Source organism: Heterodontus francisci, chromosome 14, assembly GCF_036365525.1.
Source record: "Heterodontus francisci isolate sHetFra1 chromosome 14, sHetFra1.hap1, whole genome shotgun sequence".
NCBI classification, from domain to species: Eukaryota; Metazoa; Chordata; class Chondrichthyes; order Heterodontiformes; family Heterodontidae; genus Heterodontus; species Heterodontus francisci.
In genome coordinates, this window is record NC_090384.1 from 104,441,955 (window position 1) to 104,464,108 (window position 22,154).

A 22,154-nucleotide genomic window follows, 5' to 3' on the forward strand; every position below is an offset into this window, starting at 1 on the left:
GACCCCTATAAATCTTGACCTTTCACCTCTCTGTAAACATCTCCCCCAAGTCAAAAAGCCCCTGCTGGGTATTTATCTGAAGACAGGTAACTTCTAGTAAATGTTATTTTCAAACAAGACCTTTCAATGTCCTATCAATGACCCCAGTGAAAAAGAAATCCATGGAATCCTTTTCCGTTTTCCTAAATAAAACAGTGTCCATAAGTCTAAAATACATGGCTGCTGATTGGCTGGTGGAAGACTGCAATGGTCATCTTCAGTCTCCCCTCCCCCCAGTGAGAGTCTGCAATCTTTCACCAGCCAATCAGGAGCCACTGGGATAGCACTGCCTAGAAGCACTAGGACAGATACTAAAGGAATGCAAAAGGATGAATAGTTCAGTGTTGCATGTATATTTGGATGTGTTGTTATGGAAAGGTGTTTTGTTGGTGGCTTTAATTTCAGAATTTTGGCCAGGAGGACACTGTGATAGTCTGTAGCAGATGGATTGAAAGGTGGGGAATTATGGAACAGCTGTGATGACATCTTAGGTGAATCAACGTCATAGTAGCCACTCACAGAGAGCCTGCCAGAGTGAAGGGATCTCGGATGCTTCCTCTCTGCCTCCTCCTCGTCCCCCGGAGGTGGCCTCCGAATGCCTGGTGGCAAGGACTGCCTCATGATAGCTTTGTGGAGGACAAGGCAGGCCACCACGAAATTGGACACCTGCGCTGGTGAGTGGAGGGCTCCCCTTGAAGGGTCCAGGCAACGGAATGATTGCTTCAGGATGCTGATGGTTTGTTCCACTATGTTCCTTGTGGCTGTATGGCTCTCATTATGGACACGCTATCCTTGCGTGGTCAAGTAGTAGAGAGGAGCCTTGAGCCAGGTGTACAACGTATATCCCTTATCACCAAGCAGCCAGCCTCTGGTTTATCTTGGTGGCCCATTGACGGCAGGAACAGCTGACTCCCCCTCCACAACTCCCCCTCCACCCCCACCCCTCACCCAGGATGAAGGCATCGAGGCTGCTGCCAGCATAGTGGGCATTTACTGACATGGTGTTCTGTGCATGGTTACACACCAACTGCACGTTGATGGTGTGGTAGCCCTCGCCCTTCCTTTACATCTCCCTGTTTATATCTGTGGCTGCAGAGCATTGGGAATTTGCCTGTTTCACTCCCGCCTGAAAGGATCCACTTGCGCAGGAATTCAGGACAATGGTGGCCTTGATGGCCACTGGCAGCACTTTTCGCCGTGCTGTAGGTTCTGTTGAAGTAGGAGGCAAGTTTGTATCTGAATTTAAGGTGCCTGACACATTGCCCCTGGCTGAGATGGAGGGAGGAGAAGTGTTCCCTGAAGACCCTTGTTCAGCTGGGAATGTGCGGATAGAACATTATCGAGACCATCACAGTCCAAATTGACAGAGTGTACATCAATTCAGCCATAGAGACCTCACAATCCCCCCACTCTGCGTGCTTCTGCAGTCAGAGCACCCCGTATGGCCTACGCCAGAAGTGACTGGAAGCATTCCGGCTGCCATTATTTCTCTTTGGGGAAGCCAGCGCTACGGAGACCAATTTTACAGCCAAGCTGCTTGACCTGGTTAGGTTTTATAATAATAAAACAAAGTATTCGTGAATTCTATTTTCAATTTTTAAAAACTTTTTAAATTAAAGATTTGATAAAGTTCTGCATTTTGGCGTTCAATATTTGGCAACCTCTCAGACTTTGCAGTCTTGATCCTACTCCCCGGGATCCTTCGAAGGTACTTGAAACCCTACGCTCTTCTAATTGTGATCCTTAAGCTATCTCAGAGATGTGAAGAAAGCCCAGTGAGCAGAGCTATGGTGAGAGCTTGACTGGACCCACGGGAACCTGCCCTGTTTATCAGACGTCCAGAGAAAGGCACAATAATTGCACAGCAGTTCACGAGGGAAAGTCCCTGTAGCAATCCCACGTACCTTTGTTGTTTCAACTCTATAGAGAAATATTCAAGGAAAGCCTGAAGGAAAATGTTAAAAGGGTCTCATGTTGAATAATTGCAGCTTATTGTTGTCTTTCTGGCTGGTGGGATCATATTTGACTTCGCTATTTGTTATTGAGAAAATATTGTCATTTTTCATAGTCATTTATGGCACAAAAGGAAACCATTCGGCACATCGAGTCTATACTCGATTATTTCAATCAATACGTCTTTTTCTAGGAAAACCAGGAAAGAACTTGTATTTTAACAGCACCTTTCACAGCCGCAGGATGTGTCAAAGAACTTCGCAGCTATTGAATTATTTTTAAGTGTAGTCACTGTTGTGAAGTAGTGAAACACAGCAGCCAATTTGTGCACTGCAAATTCCCACAAACAGCAATCATGTGTTTTAGTGACTGCTGGAGTGATTCCATCAACACTGTCTTCAATCCATATCAGATGGCAGGACTACATCACAACAATGAAGTCCTCAACAGAGCCAATATGCCCAGCATTGAGTGCGTTCTCTTCCAACCCCAGTTGTGCTGGCTTGGGAATGCGTCACGCTTAGAGGACTCCAGAATGCCAAAAGCAGTGCTTTATGGTGAACTATACTCTGGTAAGCGAGATTGAGGTGCACCTCACAAACAGTTCAAAGACCAGCTGAAAAGACAGCTCTCTCTAGCTGACACTGACCAATGGGTGAGGGAGCAGGAGGCTGATGACAGAGACAGCTGGCACACAATCATCAGGAAAGCAGCTTACAAGTTCAAAACAAACAGTAGAGGCAGCTGAAGAAGGTGCAGACAATGGGAGGAGTCTGCTTATACCTGAGAGTGCATCCAGGAGATCTTTTTGAGCCAGCACGTAGAAAGTCCTACAAGAGAAGGGGCGGTACTGGACCTAATCCTGGGGAATTAAGCCAGACAAGAGGTTGAAGTGTCAGTGGGGGAGCATTTCGGGGATAGTGACCATAATTCTGTAAGACTTAAAGTGGTTATTAAAAAGGACAAAGAGAGACCAGAAATAAAAGTACTGAATTGGGAGAAAGGCTGATTTCAACATGATAAAACAGGATCTGGCCAAAGTGGACTGGGAGCAGCTACTTGTAGGAAAGTCTACATCAGAGTGGGAGTCATTCAAAAAGGAAATAGTGAGAGTTAAGGGCCAACATGTTCCCATAAAGGTGAAGGGTAGAACCAACAAGTCCAGGGAACCCTGGATGTCAAGGGATATAAAGGATTGGATAAGGCATACGGCAGATTCAGAGGGCTGAAAACAACGGAGGCCCTACAGGAGTATAGAAAATGTGGGGGGTACTTAAAAAAGTAATTAGGAGAGCGAAGAAGGGACATGAAAAAACACTGGCGGGCAAAATAAAGAAAAATCCCAGGTATTTTATAAGTATATTAAGGGCAAGAGAATAACCAGGGAAAGAGTAGGGCCCATCAGGGACCAGAGTGGCAGTCTGTGTGTGGAGCCGGAGGACAGGTGAGGTTTTAAATGATTACTTTTCATCTGTGTTCACTATGTAGGTGTAGAGATCAGGGAGGGAGATTGTGATATACTTGAACAAATTAGCATTGAAATGGAGGAAGTATTAGCTGTTTTAGCGGGCTTAAAAGTGGATAAATCCCCAGGCCCAGATGAGATGTATCCCAGGCTGCTATGTGAGACAAGGGAGGAGATTGCAGGGGCTCTGACACAAATTTTCAAATCCTCTCTGGCCACAGGAGAGGTACAGGAGGACTGGAGGACAGCGAATGTGGTACCATTATTCAAGAAGGATAGCAGGGATAAACCAGGTAATTACAGGCCAGTGAGTCTAACATCAGTGGTAGGGAAACTATTGGAAAAAATTCTGAGGGACAGGATTAATCTCTACTTGGAGAGGCAGGGATTAATCAGGGATAGTCAGCATGGCTTTGTCAGGGAGAGATCATGTCTAACAAACTTGATTGAATTTTTCAAGGACGTGACTAGGTGTGTAGATGAGGGTAAGGCAGTTGATGTAGTCGACATGGACTTCAGTAAGGCTTTTGATAAGGTCCCTAATGGGAGATTGGTTAAGAAGATAAGAGCCCATGGGATCCAGGGCAATTTGACAAATTGGATCCGAAATTGGCTTAGTGGCAGGAGGCAGAGGGTGATGGCCGAGGGTTGTTTTTGTGAGTGGAAGCCTGTGACCAGTGGTGTACCACAGGGTTCTGTGCTCGGACCCTTGCTGTTTGTAGTGTACATTAATGATTTAGATGTGAATATAGGAGGTATGATCACTAAGTTCACAGATGACACAAAAATTGGTGGTGTTGTAAATAGTGAGGAGGAATGCCTTAGATTACAGGATGATATAGATCGGCTGGTAAGATGGACAGAGCAGTGGCAAATGGAATTTAATCCTGAGAAGTGTGAGGTGATGCATTTTGGGAGGACTAACAAGGCAAGGGAATATACAATGGATGGTAGGACCCTAGGAATTACAGAGGGTCAGAGGGACCTTGGTGTACTTGTCCACAGATCATTGAAGGCAGCAGCACAGGTAGATAAGGTGGTTAGGAAGGCATATGGGATACTTCCTTTTATTAGCCGAGGCATAGAATATAAGAGCAGGGAGGTTATGATGGAATTGTATAAAACACTAGTTAGGCCACAGCTGGAGTACTGTGTACAGTTCTGGGGTCACCACACTATAGAAAGGATGTGATTGCACTGGAGAGGGTGCAAAGGAGATTCACCAGGATGTTGCCTGGGCTGGAGCATTTCAGCTATGAAGAGAGACTGGATAGGCTAGGGTTGTTTTCCTTAGAGCAGAGAAGGCTGAGGGGGGACCTGATTGAGGTGTACAAAATTATGAGGGGCATGGATAGGATAGATAGGAAGAAAATTTTTCCCTTAGCGGAGGGATCAATAACCAGGAGGCATAATTTAAGGTAAGGGCAGGAGGTTTAGAGGGGACTTGAGGAAAAGGTTTTTGCACCAGGAGGGTGGTTGGAATCTGGAACACACTACCTGATGGGGTGGTAGAGGCAGGAACCCTCACAACATTTAAGAAGTATTTAGATGTGCACTTGAAACGCCATAGCATACAAGGCTACGGGCCAAGTGCTGGAAAATTGGATTAGAATAGATAGGTGCTTGATAGCCGGCATGGACACGATGGGCCGAAGGGCCTGTTTCTGTGCTGTATAGATATGTGACTCCGAGTCCCTCCAAAGCAGGAATTCTTCTGCCCCAACTGCTCAAGAGACTGCAGATCAAGAATTGGCCTCTTCAGTCACCAACCATCATGACAAGTAGCACAAGGACAAGCCTTCCCATGATTTTCGCCTGTGAAGAATCTGCCATCGTCAACATCATCAAGGGAGAAATATTTGGCCAGGACACTGGGGAGAACTCCCCTGCTCTTCTTCAAATCGTGCAGTGGGATCTTTTACATCCACCCAAGAGGGAAATCTACGCCAGCTCTCGCCCAACCAAAAAACATACAAGATTAATAAGAATCTCTTTGAAAGATAACTGCGTTCAATTGTAATTGCGGTTCAGTCAAGTAAATAACTTTAAATATTCATTCCATATATTTTTTATTACTTCTTCCAAGCCTCTTAAAAGTAAGTATTTGATGAGACTACAGCTCCTGTGTTTGAAGTGTTGTTGCTGAATAGAGTTGGCTGTGAGCCATTTACTCCAAGGCAAGTTAGTAACAGTAGTATTTTCAAACAGTATTCATCGTGTACACTGACCAGATATCATGATGCAGTCAATGAAAAATGAGAAAAGCACCTTTTTAAAACATCATGGTTAATATGCTGAGAGAATATTATATTTCATCAATGCAATTGTATTTGCTGTAATCAGAAAATGATGCAATATCTACCTTCTGATCCTATAACATTTCAAATTAGCTGGAAGCTCTCTAGTGCTACTGAATCTATCTATTTGTTGGAGCAGTGTGGGAAAAGTCAATTTTATTCCAACTTGAAAGTGGCATTTATTTTTAAGTAACTTAAGTTTTATTTTAGCAGGTTCCTGCAATGGTTGTTGGATAGCACTCTTACCTCTTAGGCAAAAGATTGCGATTTCAAGTCCCTCTCTATAGACTTGAACATAAAGCCCAGGTTGACACTGGCGATACAGTATGGAGGGAGTGCTACAGTACAGTGAGACACTGCCTCTACTTTAACCCAGCCCCCATACACATGTACCGTTCTCACCAGCAAAGACAATAAAATAAGCTCTCTAGTCTTCCGCATCCCATCTGTTCACCTCTTTTGTTCTCCCTCCTTTTGATAGCTGTAGCCTTCTATATATCTGACTGTCTCCCCTTGAAAGAGTCTGGACTGAAATGAGATGAAGTCCAAGTCTTTTCTGGGTGGATGTGAACTCACAGCAACAAACTGCACAAAAAGGCGATCTGATTTGAGCTACTGGGATACCTGGAGCTGGCAATGAAACTTCTATGTAAAATTTTAGGTGGGGCCTTCCTCTGTCCTCTTCCTGATCCCCCTGCCCCCCCCACCCCCGTTTCCATGTATTAAGCTACTTCACACAGAGCAGGACAGCACAGGAGTTCCCATTATGGGGAGGTGGTGGTAATGTCACTGGACTAGTAGTCCAGAGGCCCAGGCTAATGCCCTGAGGACATGGATTCAAATCCCACCACAGCAGCTGATGGAATTTAGATTCAGTTAATAAATAAAAATCTGGAATTGAAAGCTAGTCTCAGTAATGGTGTCATGAAACCATTGTCAATTGTTGTAAAAACCCATCTGGTTCACTAATGTCCTTTAGGGAAGGAAATCTGCCGTCCTTACCTGGTCTGGTCGACATGTGACTCCAGACCCACAGTAATGTGGTTGACTCTTCATTGCACTCTGAAATGGTCTAGCAAGACACTCAGTTCAAGGGCAATTAGGGATGGGCAGTAAATGCTGGCCTTCCTAGCAACACCCACATCCCATGAAAGGATAACATGAAAGGAAAGAAATACATGAATAGGATGGGAATAGAGGGATACGGTCCCCGGAAGTGCAGAAGGTGTTAGTTTAGGCAGGCATCAAGATCGGCGCAGGCTTGGAGGGCCGAATGGCCTGTTCCTGTGCTGTACTGTTCTTTGTTCTTTGATTTAAAAAAACTCACTTGCCACTGACTGTTCCCCAGGCAGTGCTTTTTAAATTACTTTATTTGTTCATTCACGAGCTATGCATCACTGACAAGGCCAGCGTTTATCGCCCATCCCTAATTGCCCTTGAGAAGTTTGTGGTGAGCCACCTTCTTGAATCACTGCAGTCCATCTGCTGTAGGTACACCAACAGTGCTGCTAGAGAGGGTGTTCCAGGATTTTGACCCAGTGACAGTGAAGGAATTGTGACATAGTTCCAAGTCAGGATGATGTGTGGCTTGGAGGGGAACTTGCAGGTGGCAGTGTTCCCATGCGCCCGCTGCCCTTGTCCTTCTAGGTAGTAGAGGTCATGGGTTTGGAAAGTGCTGTTGAGGGAGCCTTAGCAAGTTGCTGCAGTGCATTTTGTAGATGGTACACACTGTTGTCACTATGCACTGGTAATGGAGGGTGTGAATGTTGAAGGTGGTGGATGGGATGCTGATCAAGTGGGCTGCTTTGTCCTGGATGGTGTCAAGATTCTTGAATGTTGTTGGAGTTGCACTCATCCAGGCAAGTGGAGAGTATTCCATCACACTCCTGACTTGTGCCTTGTAGATCGAGGATAGGCTTTGGAGAGTCAGGAGGTGAGTTACTCGCTGCAGAATACCCAGCCTGTTGTAGCCATGGTATTTATTTGGCCAGTCAGGTTAAGTTTCTGGTCAATGGTAACCTCCAGGATGTTGATGGTGGGTGATTCAGTGATGGTAATGCCATTGAACGTGAAGGGCTTATGATCTCGCTTGTTGGAGATAGTCATTACTTGACAGTTATGTGCCGCGAATGCTACTTGCCATTTATTGGCCTAAGCCTGAATGTTGCTGCATGAGAGCACAGACTGCTTAGGTATCTGAGCAGTTGTGGGTGAAACTGAACATTGTGTAATCATGAGCGAATATCCCCACTCCTGACCTTATAGTGGAGGGAAGGTCATTGATGAAGCAGCTAAAGATGTTTGGACCTCGGACACTACCCTGAGGAAATCCTGCAGTGATGTCCTAGGGCTGAGACAATTGGTCACCAACAACCATCTTCCTTTGTGCGAGGTATGACTCCAACCTGTGGAGAGTTTTCCCCCTTATTCCCTTTGACTTCAATTTCACTAGGGCTCCTTGATACCACAGTCAGTCAAATACTGCTTTGATGTCAAGGGCAGTCACTCTCACCTCACCTCTGGAATTCAACTCTTTTGTCCATGTTCAGACCAAAGCTGTGGTGAGGTCAGGAGCTGAGTGGCCCTGGCAGAACTTAAATTGAGCATTGGTGTGTAGGTTATTGCTGAGTAAAGGCTGCTTGATAGCACTGTCGATCACACCTTCCATCACTTTGCTGATGATTGGGAGTAGACAGATGGGGTGGTAATTTGCCAGATTGGAATTGTCCTTTTTGTGCCCACAAGAAGCAGGACAAATCCAACCCGACCAATTACCATCAGTCGACTCACAATCATCAGCAAAGTGATTGAAGGGGTCGTTGACAGTGCTATCAAGCCACACTGGCTCTGCAATAACCTGTTCGTTAATGCTCAGTTTAGATTCTGCCAGGGCCACTCAGCTCCTGACCTCATTACAGCCTTAGTCCAAATATGAACAAAAGAGCTGAACTCCAGAGGTGAGGTGAGAGTGACTGCCTTTGACATCGTGAGTATGGCATCAAGGAATCCTAGCAAAACTGGAGTCAATGGGAATCGGGGGGAAAACTCTCTGCTGATTTGAGTCATACCCAGCACAAAGGAAGATGGTTGTGGTTGTTGGAGCTGCTTCATCAATTATCTACCCTTCATCATAAGGTCAGAAGTGGGGATGTTCACTGATGATTGCACAATGTTCAGCACCATTCGCGACTCCTCAGATACTGAAGCAGTCCGTGTCCAGATGCAGCAAGACTCGGACAATGTCCAGGCTTGGGCTGATAAATGACAAGTAATATTTGTGCCACACAAGTGCCAGGTAATGGCCATCTCCAACAAGAGAGAATCTAACCATCTCTCCTTGATATTCAATGGCATTACCATCACTGAATCCCCCACTATCAACATCCTGGAGGTTACCATTGACCAGAAACTGAACTGGACCAGCCAAATAAATACTGTGGCTACTCGAGCAGGCCAGAGGCTGGGAATTCTGTGGTGAATAATTACTGACTCCCCAAAGCCTGTCCACCATCTACACCACAAGTCAGGACTGTGATGGAATACTCTCCACTTGCCTGGATGGGTGCAGCTCCAACAACACTCAAGAAATTTAACACCATCCAGGACAAAGCAGCCAGCTTGATTGGCACCACATCCACCACCTTCAATCTTCACTCCCTTCACCACTGATGCACAGTGGCTGCAGTATGTACCATCTACAAGATGCATTGTAGCAACTCACCAAGGCTCCTTCAATGCACCTTCCAAACCCACAACCTCTACTTCATAGAAGGACAAGGGCAGCAGATACATGGGAACATCACCACCTGCAAGTTCTCCACCAAGCCACACACCATCCTGACTTGGAACTATATCACCATTCCTTCACGGTCACTGGGTCAAAATCCTGGAACTCCCTTACTAACAGCACTGTGGGTGTAGCTACACCACAAGGACTGCAGCGGTTCAAGAAGGCAGCTCACCACCTCCTTCTCAAGAGCAATTAGGGGTGGGCAATAAATGTTGGCCTAACCAGCGATACCCACATCCCATAAACAAAAAAATAAATGAATGTAGTGCTGTGTTGTAGCTTCACCAGGTTGGCAGTTCATTTTTTGGTATGTCTCTTGGCATGCTCTCCCCACTCCTCATTAAACCAGGGTTGGTCCCAGGGGTCATAGTCTAAGGATAGGGGGTAAACCTTTCAGGACTGAGATGAGGAGAAATTTCTTCACCCAGAGAGCGGTGAGCCTGTGGAATTCGCTACCACAGAAAGCAGTTGAGGCCAAAACATTGTATGTTTTCAAGAAGGAGTTAGATATAGCTCTTGGGTCTAAAGGGATCAAAGGGTATGGGGCGAGAGCCAAAACAGGCTATTGAGTTGGATGATCAGCCATGATCATAATGAATGGCGGAGCAGGCTCGAAGGGCCAAATGGCCTACTCCTGCTCCTATTTTCTATGTTTCTATGTCCCCTAGCTTGATGCTAATGGTAGAGTGGGGGATATGCTGGGCTATCAAGTTACAGATTGTGGTGGAATACAATTCTGTTGCTGCATATCCCACAGCGCCTCATGGAAGCTGAGTTTTGAGCTGCTAGATCTGTTCTGAATCTATTCCATTTGGCATGGTGGTCATGCCACACATTGTGATGAAGGGTGAATCAATGGGAAGACAGGACTTCATTTCCTCAAGGACTGTGTGGTGGAGTCACATGTAGGCAAGACCAAGTAAGATTGGCAGATTTCCTTCCCTAAAGGACATTAGTGAACCTGATGGCTTTTACAACAATCTGCTAGTTTTACCATTACTGAAACTAATTTTCTAAATTCCAAATTATATTTAATTAACTGAATTTAAATTTCCCAGTTGCTGTGGTGGGATTTGAACTTGAGTCTCTGGATCAGCAGTCTGTAACATAACCACTATACTGCCATACCCCTCACTACCCCGTGGAGTAGTTGAGGCAAATAGCATAGATTTAAGGGTAAACTAGATTAACATGAGGGAGTAAGGAACAAAAAGATCTGGTTGGATGTAGGGGCAGTTAGATGCACCAGTGTCCGTGGTAAAAATTTTGAGGTCCATGGTAATATATTCAAAAAACATACAACTTACAAGCTCTGTTGAAAAAAGACATGATTTATCTGTGTACATATTGCAATTCAGATGGGCAAGATTTGATTCTGCTTCTCCCCATAATTTGACAATGACACCAAGATTCTACAGTAACTCGAGTTACTGTGGAACCTTGATGACACCGAACCAAAGGAGGCTTGTTATCCAATCAGACAAAGTCTTAGCTATGTTCACGTTTTTCACCTTTTTTTCTTACCCATGGGAAAAAAAAACATGGTGTTGAATTCGAAAAAAATCATTCAACCCAGCTTGGGAAAGAGAATTTTCTTTTGTAGCTGTGGCAGTGAGGTACTTTCAAAAACTGTAAAGTTCTTCTTCTTCTTCTTTGGCCTCCTTGTCTCAGAGACAGTGGGTAAGCGCCTGGAGGTGGTCAGTGGTTTGTGAATCAGCGTCTGGAATGACAGACTCTTCCACAGGCGCTGCAGATAAAATTGGTTGCCAGGGCTATTACACAGTTGGCTCTCTCCTTGCGCTTCTTTCTTTTTTCCTGCCAACTGCTAAATCTCTTCGACTCGCCACACTTTAGCCCCGCCTTTATGTCTGTCCGCCAGCTCTGGCGATCACTGGCAACTGACTCCCATGATTTGTGATCAATGTCACAGGATTTCATGTCGCGTTTGCAGACGTCTTTAAAGCGGAGACATGGACGGCCGGTGGGTCTGATACCAGTGACGAGCTCGCTGTACAATGTGTCCGTGGGGATCCTGCCATCTTCCATGCGACTCACATGGCTAAGCCATCTCAAGTACCGCTGGCTCAGTAGGGTGTATATGCTGGGGATGTTGGCCACCTCGAGGACTTCTGTGTTGGAGATACGGTATTGCCACCTGATGCCAAGGATTCTCCGGAGGCAGAGAAGATGGAATGAATTGAGACGTCGCTCTTGGCTGACATACGTTGTCCAGGCCTCGCTGCCATTGAGCAAGGTACTGAGGACTCAGGCTTGGTACACTCGGACTTTTGTGTTCTGTGTCAGTGTGCCATTTTCCCACACCCTCTTGGCCAGTCTGGACATAGCAGAGGAAGCCTTTCCCATGCGCTTGTTGATTTCTACATCGAGAGACAGGTTACTGGTGATAGTTGAGCCTAGGTAGGTGAACTCTTGAATCACTTCCAGAGCATGGTCGCTGATATTGATGGATGGAGCATTTCTGACGTCCTGTCCCATCATGTTCGTTTTCTTGAGGCTGATGGTTAGGCCAAATTCATTGCAGGCAGCCGCAATCCTGTTGATGAGTCTCTGCAGACACTCTTCAGTGTGGGATGTTAATGTAGCATCATCAGCAAAGAGGATAAAAGCAAAATACTGTGGATGCTGGAAATCTGAAATAAAAACAAGAAATGCTGGAACCACTCAGCAGGTCTGGCAGCATCTGTGGAAAGAAAAGCAGAGTTAACGTTTCGGGTCAGTGATCCTTTATCGGAACTGACAAATATTAGAAAAGTCACAGGTTATAAGCAAGTGAGGTGGGGGTGGGGCAAGAGATAACAAAGGAGGTCTAGATTGGACCAGGCCACATAGCTGACCAAAAGGTCACGGAGCAAAGGCAAACAATATGTTAATGGTGTGTTGAAAGACAAAGCATTCGTACAGATTAGGTGTAAATACACTGAATATTGAACAGCAGCAAGTGCAAACCTGGAAAAAAAACAGTGGGTAAGCAAACTGAACAAATGAAGATGAAATGAAATAAATGCAAAAAAAAGATTGTAAAAAATGTAAAAAAGAAAGTAAAAAAATAACTAAAAATGAAAGTAAAATGGGGGGCTGTCATGCTCTGAAATTATTGAACTCAATGTTCAGTCCGGCAGGCTGTAGTGTGCCTAATCAGTAAATGAGATGCTGTTCCTCGAGCTTGCGTTGATGTTCACTGGAACACTGCAGCAATCCCAGGACAGAGATGTGAGCATGAGAGCAGGGGGGAGTGTTGAAATGGCAAACAACCGGAAGCTCAGGGTCCTGCTTGCGGACTGAGCGGAGATGTTCCGCAAAGCGGTCACCCAGTCTGTGCTTAGTCTCCCCAATGTAGAGGAGACCACATTGTGAGCAGCGAATACAGTATACTACATTGAAAGAAGTCCAAGTAAATCGCTGCTTCACCTGAAAGGAGTGTTTGGGGCCTGGGATAGTCAGCAAAGAGGAGTTCCCTGATGAGGACTTTCCGTACTTTGGTCTTCACTCTTAGACGGGCAAGGTTGAACAACCTGCCATCTGATCTTGTGTGGAGGAAAATTCCTTCTTCTGAAGACTTGAACGCATGTAAGAGCAGCAGGGAGAAGAAGATCCCAAACAGTGTAGGTGCGAGAACACAGCCCTGTTTCACGCCACTCAGGGTAGGAAAGGGGTCTGATGAGGCTGAATTGTGCCTTTCATATTGTCATGGAATGAGGTGATGATACTTAGTAGCTTAGGTGGACATCCGATCTTTGCTAGTAGTCTGAAGAGACCACGTCTGCTGACGAGGTCAAAGGCTTTGGTGAGATCTATGAAAGCAACGTAGAGGGGCATCTGTTGTTCTCGGCATTTCTCCTGTAGCTGGTGAAGGGTGAACAGCATGTCAATGGTGGATCTCTCTGCTCGAAAGCCACACTGTGCCTCAGGGTAGACACGCTCGGCCAGCTTCTGGAGCCTGTTAAAAGCGACTCGAGCAAAGACTTTCCCCCTATGCTGAGCAGGGAGATTCCACGGTAGTTGTTGCAGTCACCGCGGTCACCCTTGTTCTTATAGCGGGTGATGATACTGGCATCGCGCATGCCCTGTGGTACTGCTCCCTCATCCCAGCACAGGCAAAGCAGTTCCTAGAGTACTGAGAGTATAGCAGGCTTGGCACTCTTGATTATTTCAGGGGTAATGCCGTCCTTCCCAGGGGCTTTTCCACTGGCGAGAGAATCAATGGCAAGTTGAATTTATTATTATTATTAGCTTGCCATCTAATTAGGACAGCGAGCTCATCCCTATTTTACTGGTTGAATGACATAAAGTTACTTCTCAGTCCTGGTTTTTATTGTGTAATGGTTTAGCCAGTTGGCTACATGCTAACGCAGCATTAGTACATGGTGTAGCGAGCTCTATTCTGTCAGCAAAAGTAATTCATATTCGCATTGCATACTGTTTTGTTTGCTAGCCAGCTAATACATTTGTGTTGCTCTCCATTATTGTTTGTATGCTTAGCTACTTTATTTATAGGGAGAAATGTGTTTTACATCAGACTGTGTTTTGATGGCATTAGGTTGGCTATACACTTTACATACAGATTAATTACCCCCATGTCCGTGCCAGAGTCCAATAATCTTGTCAAATGTCTGTGGTGCAACATGTTGGTGCTTATCCCTGGTTAGATGTAGAAGGGCTTGTTTGGAATACATATGCCAGCATAGACCAGTTGGGCCAAATGTTCTGTTTCGATCCTGTAAATACTATATAAAGGCATGTATCATTAAACAGGTTTCAGTTGGTTCCCATTTAGCAAGATAAACCTGAACAAGGTTGACACCCCTCTTTCATCCATCGCTCCTGTTAAAGGATTCCATGGCACTATTGCAAAGAAGAGCATTGAAATTCTTTTTGTGACTGGGCCAACGTTTATCCCGAATGCATTCAAAGCTCACCATCGCAGTTTGAGAATTTGAATTCAGTTTTATAAATCTGTAAATAAAAAATACTGGTACCAGTGGAAGTGACCACGAAGCTGTCGGATTGTGGTAAAAACCCATCTGGTTCACTGACATCCTTGAGGGAAGGAAACCTGCCGTTCTTACCCAGTCTGGGCCTAAATGTGACTCCAGTCATACACCAATGTGATTGACTCTTAACTGCCCCTCTGAGCAATCACTGAGTACCATCATCACATAGAATGCAACAGTTCAAGACAACGGCTCATCACCACTTTCTCAAGGCAACTAGGGATGGTTAATAAATGCCAGCCTTGCCTACAATGCTCACATCCTAAGTATATTAAAAAAATCTGGTGCCACTGTTATGTAATTTTGAAATGAGCTTATGGCATGTTCTATTTGGGTAGCATATGCAGTGAAATCTTAGAAACTTAGTTGTTACATGTAAGCTTGCCTTTTGGTTTTCTTGATCTCTTACAGCGCTTTAGTAGCAAAAATTGGTTTTCAAATCAGTTTGCTGAAATGTGAAGCCCCTGGTTTGTTTTGAGAAAAAAGCATTTGGAGAATTTGTATTTAAAGCTTAGGTTGCCACACAGAAATATTTGGAGCTGGTCGTGGTTGTCTCAACATCTTCTCACCATTGTCTTGAAACAAGGTTTGTTTATAAAACAACGAGCTTCCCATATTATGTCTAATTCACGAGCTCCTGCAGTGCTTCTTCCCGGGGGTTAGTGTAAGATCCGTCTGCTGTCGCTCACCCACATGGAGAACGGATGCGCTACAGGAGGAGCTCAGCTTTATTATCATAATTTAGCGCAAAGACTCTGCTGTGGTTTTGTCTGCACTGTTACAGCTCCACACACATGTCTGCACACCCACGGTCGATGGACGTGGAGATAAGAAGGAACAAAGGACCGTCATGCTGAATTGGACATGTGAAACCTAATGCGTTTTTATTTCAATGAAAGTTCACAATGTTAAAGAAATAAACATGTCCTGCCCTGTGTGAGCACCATCACTGACTCTACACTCCCTGCTCTTAACCCTTGCCCCAGATAGGTATTTTTTTATGAAGGAGAAGTTTGAAAGGATTCCTTTTTTTTGTCCAAAGTACTTTTATAGAAAGAAAAGAATGCTATTACCTGAAATTGCTCTGGTATTTTATATAAAATATCACTTTTTGCCATAACAGCTGTCACTGCTCTTCTACTGTAATTAACTGTATAGAAAGCTTCCACGTTAGGTGTTATAGTCATACAAGAATTACCACCTCAATAACAAACTGTTACAGACATATAGTCACATACTCATGTTTTAATGCTTGTGTTATAACTTGTACACCACCAGGGACCTATCTAGTCAGTGCGTAATATCATCAAGGCACGAAATTGTACAATTGGTGTATTCTTTACTCTTTATTCTTAGTGATTTTTATATTAATTTCTAACTTTCCCTTCCTCATGCTGGAATTATTTGCCTTAGAGCATTATAGGCTAATGGAAAGTTTAGCAGAGGTTTTTAAATAAAGAAATAACTTCCATTTATCTAGCGCATTTTCACGACTTCAGGATGCCCCAAAGAAGTACTTGGAGTCAATTAAGTCCTTTTTTGAAATGTTTTGCCCCACTGGAGTCTTCAGCTGTCTTGTCCCCACACCATAAATTCACTCCCTAAATCCCTCTGCTTTCCTCTCCGTCACTCCCCTCCTTTATAAACAAGCCTCCTCTTGTTCCTGTGACAGAAAATGTACATTTTGCTTCATCGACATTTCAAAAAAGATGTGATGACGATTGAGTTTTAAAGAAAAAAGCAGGAATTCTGCACTTGGAAAGAAAGGATGTACATTTATATAGCACCTTTCGGCCAATGAAGTACAGTCATTGTTGTAATGTAGGAAACACAGCAGCCAATTTGCACACAGCAAGCTCTCATAAACAGTAATGTGATAAATAGCCAGGTAATCATTTTTATGATGTTGGTTTGAGTGGTAAGTATTGGTCTGGGACACCAGCGAACTTCTCTGCTCTTCTTCAAAATAGTGGCTGTGGAATCCTTTATGTCCATGTGAGAGAACAGATGGGGCCTCAATTTAGCATTTCATCTGAAAAGAACATAGGAACCAGAGGAGGCCATTTAGCCTTCTCAAGCCTGTTCCGCCATTCAATGGCATCATCACTGATCTGTGACCTAACTTCATATACCTGCCTTTGCCCCATGTACCTTAATATCTTTGGATAACAACAATCTATCAATCTCAGATTTATAACTTACAGTTCATCTGGCATCAATTGCTCTTTATGGAGAATTCCAAACTTCTATCATCCTTTGTTTTGTTATGAAAATGCTTCCATTATTTTTAATATTTTTATTTTTTGAGAACTTGTGTTAAAAATGAAAAGATTCCATGGATGTGTTTTTTTTTTTACCAAGTTCACTGACAGGACAAAATGTTGTTTGAAAGCCACCTGTGCTGAGGCCACCTGTGATTTGGGCTCAGAAAATAGCAGAACCCTTGGTGACATGAAAAAAAAATGGTTACAGGGAAGCCACATGCCAAGGTTTATGGAGGTCAGGAGTTTGAACATTGTTTTCAGTTTTAGTTGTGGTGTGAACTTTTTAAAGACAGTTGGTGTTTTCCTGCCAAGAAGAAAAGAAACCACTTGGCTCACCTCCTTCTCCACCTTTCTGAAGAAATTCTGCCAGGATCCAATGTGGGGAAAAAATCCCTGGTGCCGTATAGCTCCTGAGGAGGTGGAAAAAATATCCTGCTATTCAAGTGCGTGCTGGTAGAAGAACCTTGATGCCACATTTCTCCTAGAAAGCCTACTCGAATAATTCTCAACATCTCCAGAACGGACGGCTCCTGAAACGATCCCAGTGACCAGTCTTCTTTATTCGTCAAGAATTAGCAAGTATTTTGCCAAAGTATTTTTTTTTGTAACAGAGCTCTGCAGAGTGAATTTTTGTATTTTTCCTGTGTGTGTGTCTGTGTGTATGTGTGTGTGTATGTGTCTGTGTCTGTGTGTGTGTGTGTGTGTGTGTGTGTGTGCCTGTGTGTGTCTGTGTGTGTAGGTGTGTGTGTGTCTGTGTGTGTGTGTCTGTGTGTGTCTGTGTGTATGTGTGTGTCTGTGTCTGTGTGTGTGTGTGTGTGTCTGTGTGTGTGTGTCTGTGTGTGTGTGTGTCTGTGTGTGTGTGTCTGTGTGTGTGTGTCTGTGTGTGTGCCTGTGTGTGTAGGTGTGTGTGTGTCTGTGTGTGTCTGTGTGTGTGTGTCTGTGTGTGTGCCTGTGTCTGTGTGTGTGTCTGTGTGTGTGTGCCTGTGTGTGTGTCTGTGTGTGTAGGTGTGTGTGTGTATGTGTGTATGTGTCTGTGTGTGTGTCTGTGTCTGTGTGTGTGTGTGTGTCTGTGTGTGCCTGTGTGTGTGTCTGTGTGTGTAGGTGTGTGTGTGTATGTGTCTGTGTGTGTGTCTGTGTCTGTGTGTGTGTGTGTCTGTGTGTGTGTCTGTGTGTGTGCCTGTGTTTGTGTCTGTGTGTGTAGGTGTGTGTGTGTCTGTGTCTGTGTGTGTGTGTGTGTCTGTGTCTGTGTGTGTGTGTCTGTGTGTGTGTCTGTGTGTGTGCCTGTGTGTGGAGGTGTAGTTGGGGAATTTTTAAAAAGGGAACGTTCATATTTTAATCAGTGTGTTTACGCTTTGCTTCGTTATTGGTTAAGTCTTGTTTTATAATAAACTGATAATTTTGTTGTTTATTAAAGAAACCTGGTTGGTGTATTTTATTCTGGGATTTGAAAAAAGAATATATGATTGGCTGTATTGGTAACCGGGTAAACATTTAAATAGATGTTGTGACCTGTGGAGAAGTGGAACTAGTAAAGACCGTGCACTCCTCCCACCTGGGTCGTAACTGTGTATAGAAGTGTTTCCTAACTTCACGCCTGAAAGGTCTGGCTCTAATTTTTAGACTATTGTTGGGAGATGATGGTGTACTGATTATGTCACTGAATTAGTAATCCAGAGGCCCAGGCTAATGCCCTGAGTTCAAATCCCACCATGGCAGCTGGTGGAATTTAAATTCAATTAATTCATGTATTCAAATTAATTAATAAAAATCTGCAATTGAAAGCTAGTCTCAGTAATGGTACCATGAAACAATCATTGATTGTTATAAAAACCCATTTGGGTCACTGATGCCCTTTAGGGAAGGAAATCTGCCGCTCTTACCTGGTCTGGCCTACATGTGACTCCAGACCCACAACAATGTGGTTGACTCTGAATTGCCCCCTGAAATGGCCGAGCAAGCCATTCGATTGTCATGGACAATTAGGGATGGGCAACAAATGCTGACCTTGCCCCTGATGCCCACATCCCATGAAAGAATAAAAAAACTATGCCTCCTAGTCCTGGACTCCCCAACCATTGGAAATAGTTTCTATCTACCCCATCTATTCACCTTAATATCTTGAAAACTTCAATCAAATCACCTCTCAATCTTCTAAATTCCAGACGATACAACACTGCTTTGTGTAATCTCTCCTCATAATTTAACCCTTGGAGTCCAGGTAACATTCCAGTAACCCTACACCCTGTAAAACCAACATATCCTTCCTAAGATGTGGTGCCCAGAACTGCTCACAATAACTCCGGGTGTGGTCTAACCAGGGCTTTGTATAGCTGAAGCGTGACTTCTACCCCCTTGCATTCTAGTCCTCGAGATATAAAGGCCAGCATTCCATGAGCTTTTTTGATTATTTTCTGTAACTTTTCATGGCATTTTAATGATCTGTGTACCTGGACCCCAAGTCTCTTTGAACCTCCACTGTTTCTAGCTTTTCACCATTTAGAAAGTACCTTGATCTATCCATTTAAAATCCAAAGTGGATGACCTCACATTTGCCTACACTGAAATCCATTTGTCCATTCACTTAATCTAACAGCATATCTTTGTAATTTTACGTTTCCATCTGCACTACTTACAATGCTGTCTATCTTTGTGTCATTGGTAAACTTGGATGTGTGGTTTTCCATTTCATCATTGTTAATAAATGCAGTGAATAATTGAAGCCACACAGATACTTGTGGAGCACCACTAGTCACATCAGATGTCACCTCTGACGTTGCAGCACTCCCTCAGTTCTGCGCTGGGAGGGTCAACCTGAATTTTGGGCTCAAGTCTCTGGAGTGGGACTTAAAACCATGGTCTTGTGAGGGGAGAGAATGCTGCCCACTGTGACAGGGCTAACATTTGTGTCATGGTCTGCTGTTCTGTGATATATCAACAGGCAGACACTCCATTCAAGCGGCCGCCGTGCAAAAGGTAACAAAGTTAAACAAGAAAAATGCACTTGACTCAAAAGGAGCGGCCGGAAAGAGGTCAACGAGGTCAAGTGCATCAACTGGAAGAGGTACCGCTCCACTTTACATATTACCTTTTCAGACTTGAGTGAGAGCTTCAGTTTGTTTTCTGTACAGGATTCAGAGTCATTTATTTACGGCATTCGGCCCATCGGGTCCATGCAGGCTTTCCGCGGAGCTATCCAGTGTCAGTCCCACTCCCACTCCCCAGTTTAATCCCCGTGGCACTGCAAGTTAATTTCCTGCAAGTGATCATCCAATTTCCTTTTGAAATCATTGATCATCTCCACTTCCACCACCCTCGTGGGCAGTGAGTTCCAGGTCATTACCACTCGCTGCATAAAAAAGCTTTTTCTCATATTCCCTCTGCATCTCTTACCCAAAACCTTCAATCTGTGTCCCCTAGTCCTTGTATTATTAGCTAATGGGAACAGTTTAAACAAAATAAATGTCATAAATAGCAAGTAGATAATATTTCGACACGTTTAAGCACCAATATGTAGACTGGCCACCATTCCGTAAAAAAGAATCACTTGGAATGGCAAGCGGAAAGAGGGTCAGTATCCAAGGGATACAGAGTTAAGGGAATCAGCAAAAGAACCAGAGGGAAAATGAGAGTGCTCTTTATGCAGAGAGTTGCTGTGACCTGGAAAGGTGGTGGAAGCAGATTCTTGCCACAGTGCCCTTACCCTAGCACAATGCCTGCAAGGTGCTTCACAGGAGCGTTACCAGACAAAATTTGACAGCAAGCCACATAAGAACAGGCGATAGAAGTCTTAGTCAAAGAGGTAGATTTTAAGGAGTGTCTTAAAGGAGGAGAAGTTTAGGGAGGGAATTCCAGAGCTTAGAGCCCGGGTACTGAAGGCGCATCCGCCAATCGTGAAGCAACGAAAATCGGGGATGTGCAAGAGACCAGTGTTGGAGGAGCACAGAGAGTTGTAGTGCTGGAGTTGTGGTAACTTTCAACAGGGAATGGATAAAGACTTGAAAAGGAAAATATTTTCAGAGCTATCGGAGAAAGAGAAAGGAGAATGAGACTAATTGGATAGCTCTTTCAACGAGCCAGCATAAACATGATGGGCCAAATGGCCTCCTTCTGTGTTGTATTGTTCTACAAAACAGCAACGTTCATGCAGAAGGCGGGTGTTTGCAACATTCTCCAGAATAGGAAAGATGCAGAAAAATTCAACCCCCTATCCCACCCAGTCAGTCTCAGCTCTCCACATTCATCCTACAGAATGATTGGTGAATCATAATCATTCATATTGCAATATTAAGATCAAACTCACAATGCAAATATAACATTATAAAACTGGGGTCTGTTGTGTGTCAATGGTATGTTCTCTTTCATGTATTTGTAATTGTTTCTGAATCTCTCTAACCCACATTCTTCCATCACCTTCTTGATCAGCTGGTACACAAGATGTGGTAGTGAGTCTGTTACTTCTGTCATTGTATCGCTGTGTTCTCCAATAGAAATCGCTGACTAACCATGGTGTTGCTACAGCAACGTTTTGGTTTCACGCACTAATTTGATATAAAATGCCTCACATATGATCCGGGTAAATGTACTTCATTGGTGTATATGGGAGGCCGGCCTTCCATCTTCCACTTTCCATAAACTTCAGCACATCCAAAACTGCTGTCCATATCCGAACTCCCACCAAGTCTGTTCACCCACCACCCCTGTTCTTGCTGACCTATACTGGCTCCTGGTCTGGCAACCTCTCTATTTTAAAATTCTCATCCTCTTGTTCCAATCCCTCCGTGGCCTCGCCTCTTCCTACCTCTGGAACCTCCTACAACCCTCAAACATCTGGATCGGAATGCACAACTGGATGGGAACACATGACTAGACGGGAATGCACGGCTGGGTGGCATTGCGTAGCTGAATAGGAATCCACAGCTGGATGAGAATACACAGGTGGATGGGAGTGATGATGGGTTAACTCAACACAAACCATGTAAAAAGACAGCATGTATCACAACCTGGGATCTCCCTGATCTACATACCAAGTGGTTAGGGCCGCCAACTGTCCAGGATTGTCCTGGAGTCCCCAGGAATAAAAGATGAATCTCCCAGACACTGAAGCAAGCAACACCCAGGAGTGCAAACATAGATGAACAGTGAATCCGACTGATCTTATTTCCTGCTCCCCATTAGTTGCCAGGAGAGTCTAAAGTTCAACGTGATTGTCAGGTCAAGGCAATGCACTTGTCCCCCCTCAATCATCTTATTGGCGTACTGTGAACTACAGCGTCACCGTAAAGCCAACACCCTCTCACTTCATGGTGGAAAACCAAATGTAACTCAGGCTAACGA

The 22,154-nt window shown here is 44.3% G+C and overlaps 1 protein-coding gene across 2 annotated transcripts in view; it reads left to right on the forward strand.

The window, feature by feature from the left end:
• si:ch211-266k8.4 (TBC1 domain family member 10B) overlaps positions 1 to 22,154 on the forward strand; it is a 155,144-nt gene that overhangs the window by 126,942 nt on the left and 6,048 nt on the right. For both annotated transcript variants that reach the window (XR_010976401.1, XM_068046951.1), the window contains exon 11: positions 19,759 to 19,881. Coding sequence is in view for 1 of the 2 variants with exons in the window: in XM_068046951.1 (XP_067903052.1) it covers positions 19,759 to 19,881 (123 nt within the window). In the remaining variant the exon portion in view is untranslated. The remainder of the gene's footprint in view (positions 1 to 19,758; positions 19,882 to 22,154) is intronic.